This window comes from Lycium barbarum, chromosome 12 (assembly GCF_019175385.1).
Source record: "Lycium barbarum isolate Lr01 chromosome 12, ASM1917538v2, whole genome shotgun sequence".
In the NCBI taxonomy this organism is placed as follows: Eukaryota; Viridiplantae; Streptophyta; class Magnoliopsida; order Solanales; family Solanaceae; genus Lycium; species Lycium barbarum.
Window position 1 is genome coordinate 89511421 of NC_083348.1, and position 14899 is coordinate 89526319.

A 14899-nucleotide genomic window follows, 5' to 3' on the forward strand; every position below is an offset into this window, starting at 1 on the left:
CCCTTCTTCAAGAATCTTTTTATGTTATATTTGACCTTTCGTGTTTTTGCCGACTCCATATTCCAATGGATAACCTGAGCATAGAATATGTGAATGTGAACGGAAGTTCTTTCCCGAGGTATAAATAAAGTGTGTATTTACTGTTATTCTGGAATTCGTTGAGCTTGACGACAGAGGCAACTAGCGTACAATTTCGTAAGGTTCTCTGACTTTAAGTAACTGAAAAGTTTGACACTAAGGATTGGCTAAGTTGGTCAAACCAATTTAATAAGTTATTTTTAACTTATTTGAGTATTTAGTAAAATAGAAAAATAATTTAAATTAAGTTAAAAAGTGCTTAAAATAAGTCAAAATTAAGAAGTTGCTCAACTCTAATTTTTTTTTTTTTGGCTTAAAAGTTATTTTGGTTTGACCAACAACTTTACCCTTTTATGCGTTATATTTTCTATTAATTCCAATACTACCCTTACTTCTAAAAACCCTTTAAACACTTTTATCCAAATATGTAATTACTTATTTATAAAATAACTTCCAGCACTTAAAAAGTACTTTAAGCACTTATGCTTAAAAACTACTTTTTTTTCAGCTAATCCAAACGGACTCTAGAATTGCTAGGATTCGCTAGCAAGATCTTATGATGATGCTTTCATCAATTTAATTAATGAAATTATGATCTGTACTTTTTGTACGTGTATTTACCATATAAGCTACGAGTTCACGTGAATTCAGTAGCTTTTATTGAGACCTTATACACGTAGTTCACAGATTTTTCCAGTTAACTTTAGCTACATTAATCTCTTGGCGGGATTGACCCACTAGGCCAGTCTAGCCACTGATTTGATAGGGTTAGACAAAGATTCTTAGAGCCCATTTAAGAATGCAGGTTTTTAGCCTGATCCAAGTAAGTTCGTTCGCACGTAAGAATTGAATAAGGTTGGGCTAAACTAGCCAACCTTAAAAAATATATAAATAAATACAAAGTTATATTGATAGAAACTACAATCAAATCTTTACCTGAATTTAAATTTAAATTGAAAACAATCAAACTTGTACTAGGACCGACAAATCAATAAAAGACAACATATGCTACTAAAATTTTATTGAAACAACAAACCAATACGAAAATCCCCTACATAATGGTATCACTTACAAATTGATAGCATATTGAGATAACTTAATTATACTTTGGGACTTTGTTAGAAACACTATGTAAGATTATCTGATAAATATTAATTTTAACATTTTAGGTTAAAATTTGGATTAAAAAAGGGTAACTTACATAAATAATTACCTTTTAATGCTTGCTTTCAATTCGTTGCTACCTTTTTGCTATTTACAATTCGCAACTTCATTTAGACACTTTCGCTGTATTTGATGTATTTCAGTGTATTTGAATACACTATTTAGTTGTATCCAAACTTATCTGAGGTTACATGTATTTGGCTGTATTTGGATACATGCAACCTCAATTTTTCTGAATAGATGTATATTCAAAATGATGTATTTAAGTGCATTTAAATACACGATGGGGCTGTGTATTTTATTGAATTTATGAATCCTTTTGTTTTGGTTGTATTTGGTTGTCTATAAATCATTCAAACAACACATACAGTCAAATACACCTAGTTTTCCCAAAAGTACAAGTTATTTATCAATATAATTTCTCTGAGTACATGTGTATTCAAAATGATTGTATTCCAGTGCATTTAAATACACGACGGAGCTGTGTATTTTATTGTTTATATATATTGATGTATCCTTTTATTTTGGTTGTATTTGGTTGTATATAGATCATTCAAACAACACATATAGTCAAATACACCTAGTTTTCCCAAAAATACAATTAGCCAAATACATTAAACTTATATTTACACTTAAAAAATGACGAAAATACACTCAAATTCTGAGATACAAGAAGAAGAAGAAGAAGCCATGGATTCCAGTCAAATACAAAAAAAAAAATACACTAAAAAAATGAAGAATACACTCAGATCTGATGTACAAGAAGGAGAAGAAGCCATGGATTCGAGCCAAATATTTGATCAAATAAAAAAAACACACTAAAAAAAATGACGAAGACTATATTTAATCGGAAGAAAATTGGTTAAGTGACCAAAAGGGGTTTGGGTTCATCACTAGTGATGATGGTAGTGAAGATCCGTTCGTTCACCAGCCTCGTATCCAATTTGAGGGTTTCCGTAACCTAGCTGAAGCTGAGGCGTTTGAGTTTGAGGTTGAATCCGGTGGTGACGGTCGTACTAAGGCTGTTGACGTCACTGGCCCAACGGTTGTTTCAGGTGGTTCACGTAGCGGCGGCGGCGTCCTTAGTGGTGGTGGTGACCAAATCTGGCCAGAGAGGCACCAGAGAGAGGAAAAGAGAGAGAGAGGGAACGAGAGAGAGGTGAGGGAGGAGAGAGAGAGGGGTGAGGGAGAAATATCCCATAGAACCTAATGTATTTGATATAGCTACGAATGGTAATTTACCAAATCACTGTAGCTACTAAATATAAATAAATTAAAAGGTAGTTATATCAAGTAAATTTTCCTTTGAAAAATGTTTTCTAAAAAAAGTGGGCTGGCCCGGCCAGGTTTGTGGCCCATGTAAAGCTGCTTTGGGCTGGCCATCACGATGAGTCGGCTCAGCCTGACCCATCAAATTCCAAAGCCGCGTGGGTCGGATCACGCTGGCCCAGCCCATATTTCCTGCTCTTACCTGAAATTACGGCTAAGTTGGCTTTCCTCATTCTCTGCATTCTTTCTTTCAAAATGCAGTACTGTGTTCACATTTTCCGCCCTGCCTGACGTCTATATCTAATCACCCCTTTAAATACCATTTGAAGATAACTCTCAAGTCGCTTGAGTACTTTCCATATCATTCATATGCTTATGAATTATCCTCAAGTTCTTCCAGAGAATATTCCGGCCATTTTCTAAAACCATTCCCTTCCCATTTTCATCCTGAATTTTTGTCCACTTACGCACCATATTTTGGCGACATTCGGCCGTGAATGGAATTTTTGAATGGATATTTCCCAAATTCCACCATTCCAACGTAAGACGTTTAGAATTTGTGCACACAGCCCACTAGGTTATAAGTATCACACCGAAGTCCGGACAACAATGACGTGAAAAATATAACATTTCGTCATTCAAGAATATCATAATGGACATATATACTTCGGTATGTTGAGAGCTCATTTAATGATCTATCTTAATTTATTCGCAGAACTTATCACGAATGAGCCATGTGTCAAGAAACTTTAAAACGTGTCATTGCGCGTCACTATTTCATTGGCTCCATCTAGTCAGGGGTAACGTTATTAAGGTTCAAAGGGAAAAAAGAAGTATAAAGCTACTTTATGGATGAGAGGATAGGGAGTTATGGTTTCCGGAAAGAGGAAACGGAGAATTGTGGTGGGATTTGGTATGTTTCCTTGAGGACATACATTTGCATATGTCACCCTCATCTTTTCCTTATTTGTTTTCCTTTGATCACGGCCCATCATTCTCGTTCCTAAAATAAAAAATAAACTACTTAACTTAATTAGCTCTGCCAACTGCATGCCCCCACAAAGAAGGTTATTATTGTACTTTTCGCTTAGTTAATACTAATAGTATAAGATATAGGAGGTTCAAATCTCATTTTACAAGTGTAACCGTACGTCAACTTCTTTAATTTAAGATAATCACACCATAAATAACAAGTTATGTCTCTTCCATACCAAAATAAATGTCACCTTAGAAAAAAATTACTTATGAAATCCATAAATATAATGTTGAGTTTACTAAACTACACCCGTTTATTAGATGTTTTTTAAAAATTGAGCAATATTAAAATGGACTACTTCATTAATGCTAAGGGCAAAATTATAAATAAATGTCAATTTTTTTCTTGAATTCCTAAGATGATATTTATTTTGGGATAAATTTTTTTTGTTGCTAAGGTGACCTTTATTTTGGGATGAAGGGGGTATAATTCTGGGGAAATAATGGACATAGAAACCTTAGATACAAATACTTGTATAACTCATCCTGCACAGTACACGCTTGCAGTCTTAGTTGTTCGTAACCGACTTCCAAAAGTTTCAGCAAATGCCAAAAGAGGTTTCCCCCACACTTGTCTTTTAGCTAATCTTAAGGTTGTCGATTATTTCTAAGTTCAGTCACCACTGGATGTCCATTAGTGCCATCACTTTAGGCCATTTTGGAGGTGTATTTTAAGGTTAAAAGCTATCTTGTGGGGGGTGAGGGGTTGGAAGGGGGGGGGGGGCGTTGAGGTGGCCCTACTGGTAGATATATCTCATATGAGGGCATACAAGAATGTTTTGAAACTGACTTCAAAGAAAGAATGTCCTGTAAAGTAACATTATCATCAATCAGAATCTTTTCTATGGAATTATTTTCTTCCGTATTCCTTTTAAAGAAAATTTCATCTAATATAATGAGTGAAAAGTTGAACATATCTCTAGAGTTAAATTAAACTCTTCAAGATGAACTCGATTTTATGTAAGAAAAATCCTAGTTGTAAAAGCCTGCAGAAGTAGACAAAACATGACAACAGACTCACTAATATTTATTCTCTTTTTGTTGTATGTATACCTCAACATAGACCATAACTCCTTTAATATCCTCCTTCATCCCAGCCTACCTCCATCTTCCCAACCTCTCATCTTTTAACATGATAAAGGGGTTAGAGCTAGACTTGTCTGAAAATTCTTCAAAAAATTCTCCTTGTTTATCGATGGGAATTGGGGAGCAGCCAATAATATTAGAAAATAGCAATAACAATAAATCATCAGCAGGGGTAAGACCATATCTTAGATCCAAAATGCCGAGGCTGAGATGGACACATGATCTTCACCGTAGCTTTGTACATGCTGTTGAAAGACTTGGTGGAGAAGATCGTAAGCTTGTTCTCCATTCCCTTCTCTTGCATGAATACTACATGTTTTTTGAATGGGTTTTATATATAGTAGTGCATGAAAAGGGGGCCTTTTCCTTAATTCTTAATTATAGATTTTCATTCCTTTTGGTTCTCTTAAAAAAGTGGAGTGGACCTATGATGACCTAATTATTAGCTATTGTTTATATGTTGAATTGTTGTGGTACTAATTAATTAGGAGCAACTCCGAAGATGGTGCTACAATTGATGGATGTGAAGGGCCTCACCATATCTCACGTTAAGAGTCACCTTCAGGTAATTATTTGAGACAAAGCTTTCTCTGGCCAGGGTTAATTGAAAATTCAAATTCTTTTTGCTTCTATTTTTATTTTGTATCAACAGCAGCTTTAAGATGTATTTTGTTATGAACAGATGTACAGAAGCATGAAGCATGAACAGATGATGCAAGGTATCCATCTACTTTTTTTAAATCAAACTCCATTTTTCTATGTTATATGCTTTTATGTGTACTATTTATATATCAAGGAGTTCATGAACACATCTTTTCATTCGGAGTTCTTTTCTTTATTTAATTTTTTTCAAGTCTTTATAGCGAGGAGCTTGTAGCTTGATTTTATTATCTAAAGAAGCTCAGTCGATATAAAGTTTATGTCAATTTTTGAGAAAATTGTAAGCAAATGAGTGAGCGGTGATGCAATCAAGAAAATATAGAGATATTCCATTTGAGGAATATTTTTATGTTTCATTTGACCCTTTAATTTGTGTTTTGCTGATTCCATATGATAGCACCTTTTGGTTACTAAAGTCTAAAATTGAAAAGGTTCTTAGAACTACTGATCTAGCCTTATTGCTAGCAAGGCCAAAATTGTTAATACACTTTCATCCTTTATTTTATTTTGGGTAGAATATATTTGGAAGAGCTAAAAATATTTGTGAGAAATTGCCAAGTGGTGGTGGTGGTTGCATTCCACTATCCAAACAAATTAAGAGTCTTTAATACAAGGAAAATGTTCATAAAATAGAATCCGGATTCAAAATTTAAAATTAGTGCTTGGGTGGGTGAATCTTATACATGCGTTTCTACTTTTTTTCTTCTTAATTTAATTTTCTCAGACATCGATATAACTCATATAAGTTGCAAGTTAATTAAGTTTACTACAAATATGATCATTTGACTTTTTCTTTTTGTTGGTTACAGCTGAAGTAGAAGCAGCAAATGGGAGTAAGAGGAATAGAATGGATGGTCCAGATCAAATGAATTATACCCATGAAAACTTTCTTAAATACTATAATAATGGCAAAGCCTTCTTTGATGGACATCCTAATTCGACAGTAACGACTAACTATTCGGACCTTGCCTCCAGGCCTACTATTTTTCCTCCTTCATGGTTCGTCTCAATTTTTAATTTAGTACTTTAACATGTTATAATTAATAAGTTGCATGTTTTATTTTTGGAGGCTACTAATTCTACTAAATTTATGAGCTGCATTATATAAGTTTGACTCTTTCTTAATTAACTCATTAACAAGTGAAATTAGTAACATGAAAATAAGTGATAAGAGTAAAAATTCTCTACGCTGATGGTACATATAAGTGCCAGCTAATTCTTGCTTAAAGCTCCCCTTGATTATGCATAGACACTTGAAAGGAACGGTTAGTACTAACTCACCCTTCCCACTTGTCTTAATTGAACAGGAAACATTTGCAAGAGATGAGGGAAAATAAGATCATGGGATTCGAAGGAACATCCGATCCTAACACTATGTTCAAGGATTTTTTCAATGGTTGCAATGTTCAAGTAATTAACGAAATCCTTAGCTTTTTTAAGTTAACTTCCTTAATACAATTACAGTAGTTTAATAGATTGGTTTGACTACTTAACTAATTAGATTTATATTCTTTTGCTTTTTGCAGGATGGCACTAGGAACAAAATGGTACGACAATATGGTAGCAGTACTTTGTCAAATAAGAGTGCATTTTCAATTATTGAAACAGCTGAAGAGGAAGACTCTGGTAGCACTCTGACGTTGTCCTTAGGAGCATCTGCCAGTTTAGATATGACTAATATCTCTCTTGAGCTCACCCTTGGTTAAATTCCTCATTATTTGACTCTCTTTTTGTGGGCTAGTCCAACGAAGTAATCTTCTTCTTGTTCAAACTAGCTAGGTTAGAACTTTGTAACTTAATCAGTTTTTCTAATCTATAGACTGACCAATATCTGTCCTATAATCATGATATAGTACATAATGTACGGCTTTTAACTTTATGCGATATTGTTGAAATATTTAATCATCTTATCTAAAATTTAAAGTCGTTAAAAATACATTTTTATGTTTTTAGTCATATTTTATAACATGTCCCTTCACGTTTGGGTTTGATTTTTTTTTAATGAGCCAAACATGTGAATTTTTTTTGTTTGATAATGGATGGTGGTGAGACTTCAACTTAGGACCTTGTCCGCTCTGATCTATGCCACGTTAAAGAGTGAGATTATTTCATCTAAAAATTTAAGTTATTAAAAAGATCATAATTTTATATTCTTAATTATATCTTCAACAATGGACAAAACGGTAAGTAGAAATGTTTTGGGTGATTGAGGACTTATACGCGCACGAAAACAGTATGAAGTTGTTAACACTAAATAGGATAAGACCTTCAACGAGAAGTAATGGAAAAATATTGAACGTTATAAGTTTTAGTAATTGATTTGTTTGCTATGTGTTAAGACTTAGGTTGATCATGAAGTCGAGAAGGTGTTAAATAAAGTACATCTCTATAGAAGGATGTAGTTGGCTTTTTCTTCCCCTCTCTAATACATGATTATATTACACGCAACATGCATGAGTTAGTGATATTCCTACCTTCAAATTCTACATTATTGTAGCAATATCTGGACACCTATATAACTTGAGCTTGCAAACCCAAAGTTTCTCACACTCAAAATTACATCCTTTAACTCTCTAGTACTTCTACTAGTTAAAATGGCAACAAAGATTCTCGTTATTGTTCTTATTATCACCAGTGTTGTTGCTTACCCTACAAGCGCGAGGAGCCTAATGGCAATGAAGGCAAAAGCAGCAGCTGATGAGCAGAAGGAATATTTTCGACACCCTTTACCACCTTTTTTTGGCGGTTTTGGTGGTATGAGAGGTGGAATTAGGCCTCCATTTGGTTTAGGAGCAGGTATTGGTGGACTTGGTGGTGGTATTGGAGGTACATTTGGAAGTGGTTTTGGCCCTTTTATTGGAGGTGGTGGAACAAGTAGTGTTGCAGGTGGAGCTGGAACTGGAACAGGATTTGGTTCTAGTATTAATGAAGGTTTTGGTGACAATGGTGGCGATAATCCTAATAATGAAAATGGTGCACTTGGTGCAGGTGACCTAGTTGAAGGAGGTGATGCAGCAATTGGACATGACCTGCCTTGAACTTTTCTATGAACTAGAACAAATAATATAACAGTAGTAACTTCAAATTGCACCTAGGAGAACTAATTAATTATGTTCTTTTTTTCCCAATATTTCTAAGTTATTCGAATGCTGGCTGTAGCACGAAATTTCGCAAGTCAGATCTCTAGTTATTTTCTGATCAGTGTGCAAGTTCAATGATCCTTCCGTTCAATTCTTGGTTGCTCGATAAGCGAAACTCGGTATCTTTTCTTTCTTTTTTTGATTTTCCTCTTCTTTTTTAACTCCAAGTAAATCAGAAATGTCTCTAGCTTCAAGATAACTATATGAATCGTATCACACAAATGTCACAAATCTAAATAGAAATTTGAGGAGACGGAGAGGAGCTACTTCCATAAGCTATAGACTTTTGTTAAGGTGAGCAAGACGAAAACAGTGACCCTCCAAATTGTGTCAATTGCACTTATGTCCTTATTTTGTGCTGGTCTTTAATGTTTGGCCCTCATAACAAATAACTTTATCTCAGGTCATAAGTTTATATTTTCACATCATAATATCCGAAAGTTATGCCTTGCATGACTAAAGAAGTTCGATTGCTAAAGGGAAAAAAATTAAAGACTAGCTCAGGCAAAAGTTAAAGACCAGCGCATTGGAAGGACAATTCATGCAATTTCTCCCTCCATATTCCAGTACTTGGTAGTTAAAACTTGCCCTTGGTAGATTCATGTTCCAAATGGGCCTTACGTATCCTGAACGGGCTAACATGTGAGAATGAAACCCAATTAATCCCCTCGCTTGTTCTGATTGGTACCTGGAACAATTCCTCTAATCTCCCACATTTCCAAAATCTCAACCAATTTTATGATCTCTTCAAATCAATCAGCTGTATAAAGGGAAGAATTAACTCGCTTGAAAATCATCTAGAGATAGGTAAGTATTTACAAGATGGTAATCAAGAAAAAACGGTGCCTAATTTTTAAAAATCGGTCAAATTTCGCGTGCAAAAGTTCTCTAGCATGCCAGTGAATGAATTTTAAATTCTCTTGGTTTTGGCGGTCCAACAACTTGCCTGCCTTTCTAAGGAAAAATCCTTTCAAATATAGTGTCAAAGACAATAATTGAAAGCCAGGTATGCATAATCTATACACAATCAGCAGGTTTAATCACGGAAATTTCTTTGATTAGATTACTGATTTGCTAATCCACTACAAATAATCTATTTTTTTTTTCTAAGAAACAATGATTAAGAAAAACAAAGAGGTACATTTATTTAAGGGAAAAGGGTCAAAAATACCCCTGCTGTTATAGCCCGTATTTTGTACGTTTGGATAATTCGAGATAATTGCGAGAAGTTAAGGGCAAGGCCATTTTCCAAAATTATTTTAATGTACAAGTTGCTTATGAAAATTATTGGTGTGGAAATATTAAGAAAGGCTAGGGGTAGAAAGGGAAATTCACAAGGTGGCCCATGGAAATATTAAGGAAAATTTGGGGTTAAAAGTTGATTTTGGAAAACTTAAAATTCTTGAAAATAAGGCCATGTGGCCGTCCATGAAGGTATGGGCCTTGGCCCACATGAATAAATTATATATGTGAATATAGATGATTAATTCATCACATTTCTCATTCTCATCCTTAGAAATTTCAAGAAGCATGAAGAGACAAAACCAAGAGGGCCATTCGGCCATAGCTAACTAAAGAAGAACCTTGGAAAATCTTGATCAAAAAATATTTTCTTCTAGCTAATCAACTAATTGGGAGGTCCTCTTTAACATGGAGTGGTTGTTGGAACAAGCAAAGTATTCATGGTGCAAGATAGAATCTCTAGCCGAATAGAGGAGTCAAAGAATAAAGGTAAGGTTTAACCCCTTCTTTCATGTGTTATGGATGATTTGTGAGTGTTGAAGTATGTGGAAATGGATGAAGTTCATGAAATGTGCATGTGTGTGGTATGGCCGAATGTAGTTGTATTGTGTAGAACAAATGAATTGATTTTATTTAGTAATTTGATTGTTGTGGTTGTGAATTCCATGATGTAAAATAAGGATTTAATGGGTTGAAATGAAGTTGTAATCGTTTGTGGATTATGGAAGAAGTTAATGTGATATTAGTATGGTTTCTTATGATTATAAGAATGAATGATATTGCTAAAGTATAGATTGTTGGTGTAGTTTATGAATTTGGAAGAAAGGAAATGTGTTGTTAGTGTTCTTGTGGAATTTGGAAGGTTGCGGGTAGTATGGTGGTTGGGCCGTTTGCAATGTCATGCGGATTGTTGAAGTGTTCTTGAATATTGTTTGAATGGTTTCGGGTTAGTACTTGAATATGTGAGCAATTATGAATTGAATATAAGTGAAACGCCATTGAAGTTTGTAGAAAGAAGTTGCTAATGTTAGTATGCGTTTTGAATCAATTGTGGATATTGTTAGAATAATTGTTGGTATTGTTGTTGATATTTTGGCCGAGTTAAATTCTCGGATTGTTGTTAAAACTGGCCGAGTTAGAATCTCGGGAATAGTGTATTTACAGGGGAAATGCTGCCGAAATTTCGGTAGAATATAAGTGAATTCATTTGAAAGACTAAGGCAAGTGAATGACAATGAATCTAATGATTATGTGAATTCTTTTGTATGTAGACTAGCAATCTTGGACAATTAAGCGTAGCTAATAGGACGTGGAGCAGGTATGTAAGGCTTACCCTTTCTTTCTTTTGGCATGTCCTAGAACTCAGTAAGGTATGACATGACACGCACTTTGGGGTAACTCTACTCTTTGATTCCGAGCTTGGTTATGATGCTTATTCTCTTTGGTCATGAGCATGTTTCATATGGTTGAGTCTATTGTATGATTAATAAATGAATAAGCTACTTCATATGGTTTGGATATGTATCCATGATTCCGAAGCTCCGTTTGATATGTTTCCGAGTTTGTCTATGATTCTTATTCACTTTTGATATGAGTACGCTCGATATAGTTGAGCTTATTATATGATTGAATAACGAGACGAGCATAAAGAATTCTGTTTCTAAATGAGTTTTGTAAGTTTTAATGCCCCTAACTTTCGTAAAAGATCTTGGATTTGCTTTGAAACGTTCGTAAAAGTTCTGTGGTAAAAATGTCCGTAACTTTCTCATACTAACTCGGATTGACCCGAAACATGTTTATGATCCTTCAAATGTCGGTAAGTGTGCGTATCTATCGAGTCTTGATTTATCTGCATATGGTTTCGCACTACTCTGTTCGTGCAAGTCTTAGTATGTCCTTCACTGCGTCCCGAGCCAGGGTATGTTCTCGTGCGTACTTCTCTGCATTGTTCACCGCGTCCCTCTCACTTGCGGGCCGGGGCATGTTATATATTGTCACGACCCAACCCCGTAGGCCGTGACTAGTGCCCGAATTGGGCACCCGAACATACTTATCCAATCCGAATCACATACAAATAGCATATACTGACACAATTGTCACACGCTGCCTTAAATTATATCAAACTGTCTCAAACGCATTTCAACACAACCATAGACATATATATATATATATATCAAAAGCCGACAAGGCTATCAAATGACTCAACGGCCCCAAAACATATACGAATGCACGCCGACAAGGATGCCATAGCGAATAGGATCATACAAACACATCTGAACAGAAGTAGGCACACACACCCACAAATACGTCTACAGACCTCTAAACAGACCAATCGAAACATATGGCGGGACAGGGCCCCGCCGTACCCCTGAACAAATATATACATATGTAACAAACGAACATATATACCAAAATGTAGGCTCTGGAATGAGAAGAGCACTCCAAATAGCAAAAGAGGGTGTCCTAAACTGGTGGATCACCAAACTGTGCGTCTGTACCTGCGGGCATGAAACGCAGCCCCCGAAGAAAGGGGGTCAGTACGAAATATGTACTGAGTATGCAAAGCAGAAGATACAGAAACAAATCTGAGGCATAAACGAAATAGTAGTACAGAAAATAAGTACAAATCCAATATATCAAAATGTTTAATTTTCAAAATATAAGTCATGCATAGGGTACAGAAGAATATGGTCGCCCGCCCGTCAATTGCGCCATAACACAGCATAACACCAGAAAGGTTTCGAATCTACGTATCCCCGTCACATATCATAACACAGCATAACGCCATACACAGCATAACCCCAAATATACGTGGAACCTGGCCATCTAACGAATGGCTCGGTAAATCATAAACACAGCATAACTCCGGAGTACATCAAAGCGCGCACGACAACAGAACCGGCCCGGGACTCGGCGAAAGATGTAACAGAATGCACGAGTAGAGTCGTGAGTAGTCATATGCATAAAATCATTATCATGAACTCAAACATAGATAAAATGATCATACTTGAAAATCAAAATAATAGTCATACCAAATTCTTCCAAAAATTCTCCGAATTACATAAAGGAAAGTCGCGGGACCCACGGACGGGTATTGCCCGAGTCGGGCCCGCCTATGGAAAACATACTCATTATACATCATGCAAACTCCTATAAAAATATTGGAGCAATCCGAGCCTTTATGCAAAAGATATGGCATTCAAAAATTACGAAATTCTTTAAAGTGAAACCTTTCTATGCAAAGTTCGGAAAACGATTATTTCAAAGACATAATGGTTCATATTTCATCAAATCATACATAAGAGTGCCAAGGAGTATATATAAGGATCATAACATGCTCGAATTTCGAATCTTAGGATTTTCCTCAAGGCTTATAATCTAGCCTATTGAAAACTAAGGCATGCCAAAAGAAAGAAGGATTGAGATTTACATACCTCGTACGCACTCCAAGTTAGCCAATCTAAAATTAATCCCAATCTACGCCTCGGGCTCCCCAAGGTCTACAAATATGCCAATGAATATCACACATTAGTTATAGGCACTTAAGCAATTTATTCCAAACCAACACGAAAATTCTACAGGAAATTCGGCAGCATTTCCCCTGTAAATAGGCCAACCCGAGAATTTAACTCGTCTAAAATCAACAACAACAACAACAACAATAACCAACCTAGCAACTCCAACAACCAATCCGAAAGGCCATATTACATTAATAACTCTCTTTTACACCATTCGACAACATTCATAATATTCAATTCAACGGCTTACATTCAAGCCACAATATCGCTCATACATTCAATTTCCAACCCGAATCCTTACCAACAATATTCAAGAACATCCTACACAATTCACATATTTCCAACAATCCAATAATTTTTCCCACTTTGGCCGAAAACAGTCCCCAACCGAGAACATCCCCTTTTTAACACATTCCTCATTTTCAATTCATGATTTGTATCGACAATTCACAATATAACGATATCATTTTCATGGATATACAAATTACGTCAAACGCACAATAAGCCTCAAATCAGCCTGCAACAATTCACCATATCATTTTGGGACATTAAACCCTCATTTCCAAAATAGAAGTCATCACAACAACCATTAAAACGCTAAGCGACATTAGTGTGTTCTTTGGCATATAGCATGACCCATATTCATCTATCACTACACATATACATATATTGATGATTCTTAGCCATCCTACACACTACAACAATTTAACATGCTACAAGGAATTTATTCAACAACCCAATCACAATACCCATTTACACGGCTAGCACACCCATCACACAAACCACTTCCAACATACTATATTTCATGATTTTCATCCATATTAGCATACTACAATACGCATAAAACATTTATAACCCATAAAACAATACCAAAACTCACCTTTCTTCTTTACTCCACAAGAAGGCTAGGGTTTGCGATTCACAAAACAGATGACTTGATCGCTCCAAAGACACTTCCACGCTACTTAGGGACCTCCAATTAGTGGGTTAACACCAAGAAATTATTTTTGGGAAGGCTAGAAATGGGGTTGGATTTTTTCTCCCCTTGGCCGAGAGCTTGAGGGAGTTGAGGCTCTCCAAGTCTTGATATTTTTCTAAGTGGTGAAATGAAGAAAGATGAATACTTGGTCATCTTTTAAGTCTATATGTATTGTACAAGTGATCATGGCCCACACATGTGGTGGACTAAATAAAATTGACCACAAAAATTGTGTGGGCCATTTAAGGACCTACACGGCCAAGGGCCTTATTTTGTGCAAGATTTTTAAATCTCCAATTCATGAATTTTTTTGTCCCAATTTTTTCCTAAGTTTTTCATGCCAACAATTTTATGCACAACTTATGTCTCAAAATAAAAATCAAAGATCAAAAGTCCCGACTTCAAATCCCAGAATAGTCTTGGCCCTAAATTATCATAATTAATCCGGGTTGTCCCAATGTATAAAAATACGGGACATAACATATATGATATGATGACATTATGATATGATGACGGGGTGGTGGCCAGGATGGCATATGATGACTCTATTCACCGCGTCCCGCAAAAGAGGGCCGTGGCACGTTACATGCATATGTGATACATGACATTGGCATACATGATTCCATTCACCGCGTCCCTCACTAGAGGGCCGGGGCACGTTATATGCATACATGATATATGATTCACCGCGTCCCTCACTAGAGGGCCGGGACACGTTATATGCATAT

The 14899-nt window shown here is 35.7% G+C and overlaps 2 protein-coding genes across 2 annotated transcripts; both read left to right on the forward strand.

Annotated features, from left to right (window-relative positions):
* Positions 1–4315: 4315 nt before the first annotated feature.
* Positions 4316–7171, forward strand: LOC132622281 (putative two-component response regulator ARR19). The gene is made up of 6 exons (XM_060336864.1): positions 4316–4904; positions 5121–5197; positions 5315–5351; positions 6102–6291; positions 6600–6702; positions 6819–7171. Exons 1-6 carry the CDS (start codon positions 4679–4681, stop codon positions 6996–6998), a joined length of 813 nt encoding a protein of 270 aa, XP_060192847.1. The 5' UTR covers positions 4316–4678; the 3' UTR covers positions 6999–7171.
* A 648-nt stretch (positions 7172–7819) lies between these two features.
* LOC132623255 (glycine-rich protein 23-like) lies at positions 7820–8466 on the forward strand. Its single transcript, XM_060337988.1, has one exon. The coding sequence runs from the start codon at positions 7887–7889 to the stop codon at positions 8328–8330; it is 444 nt and encodes a 147-aa protein (XP_060193971.1). The 5' UTR covers positions 7820–7886; the 3' UTR covers positions 8331–8466.
* The last annotated feature ends 6433 nt before the right edge of the window (positions 8467–14899 follow it).

What these genes read in the sequence shown, in the direction of transcription:
- LOC132622281 (XM_060336864.1), top strand. Translation starts at nt 4,679, where the DNA reads ATGATAAAGGGGTTAGAGCTAGACTTGTCTGAAAATTCTTCAAAAAAT. An exon ending in ACTATTTTTCCTCCTTCATG is followed by an intron (nt 6,292 to 6,599) that starts GTTCGTCTCAAT and finishes TTAATTGAACAG; the next exon opens with GAAACATTTGCAAGAGATGA. An exon ending in TCAATGGTTGCAATGTTCAA is followed by an intron (nt 6,703 to 6,818) that starts GTAATTAACGAA and finishes TGCTTTTTGCAG; the next exon opens with GATGGCACTAGGAACAAAAT.
- LOC132623255 (XM_060337988.1), top strand. Translation starts at nt 7,887, where the DNA reads ATGGCAACAAAGATTCTCGTTATTGTTCTTATTATCACCAGTGTTGTT.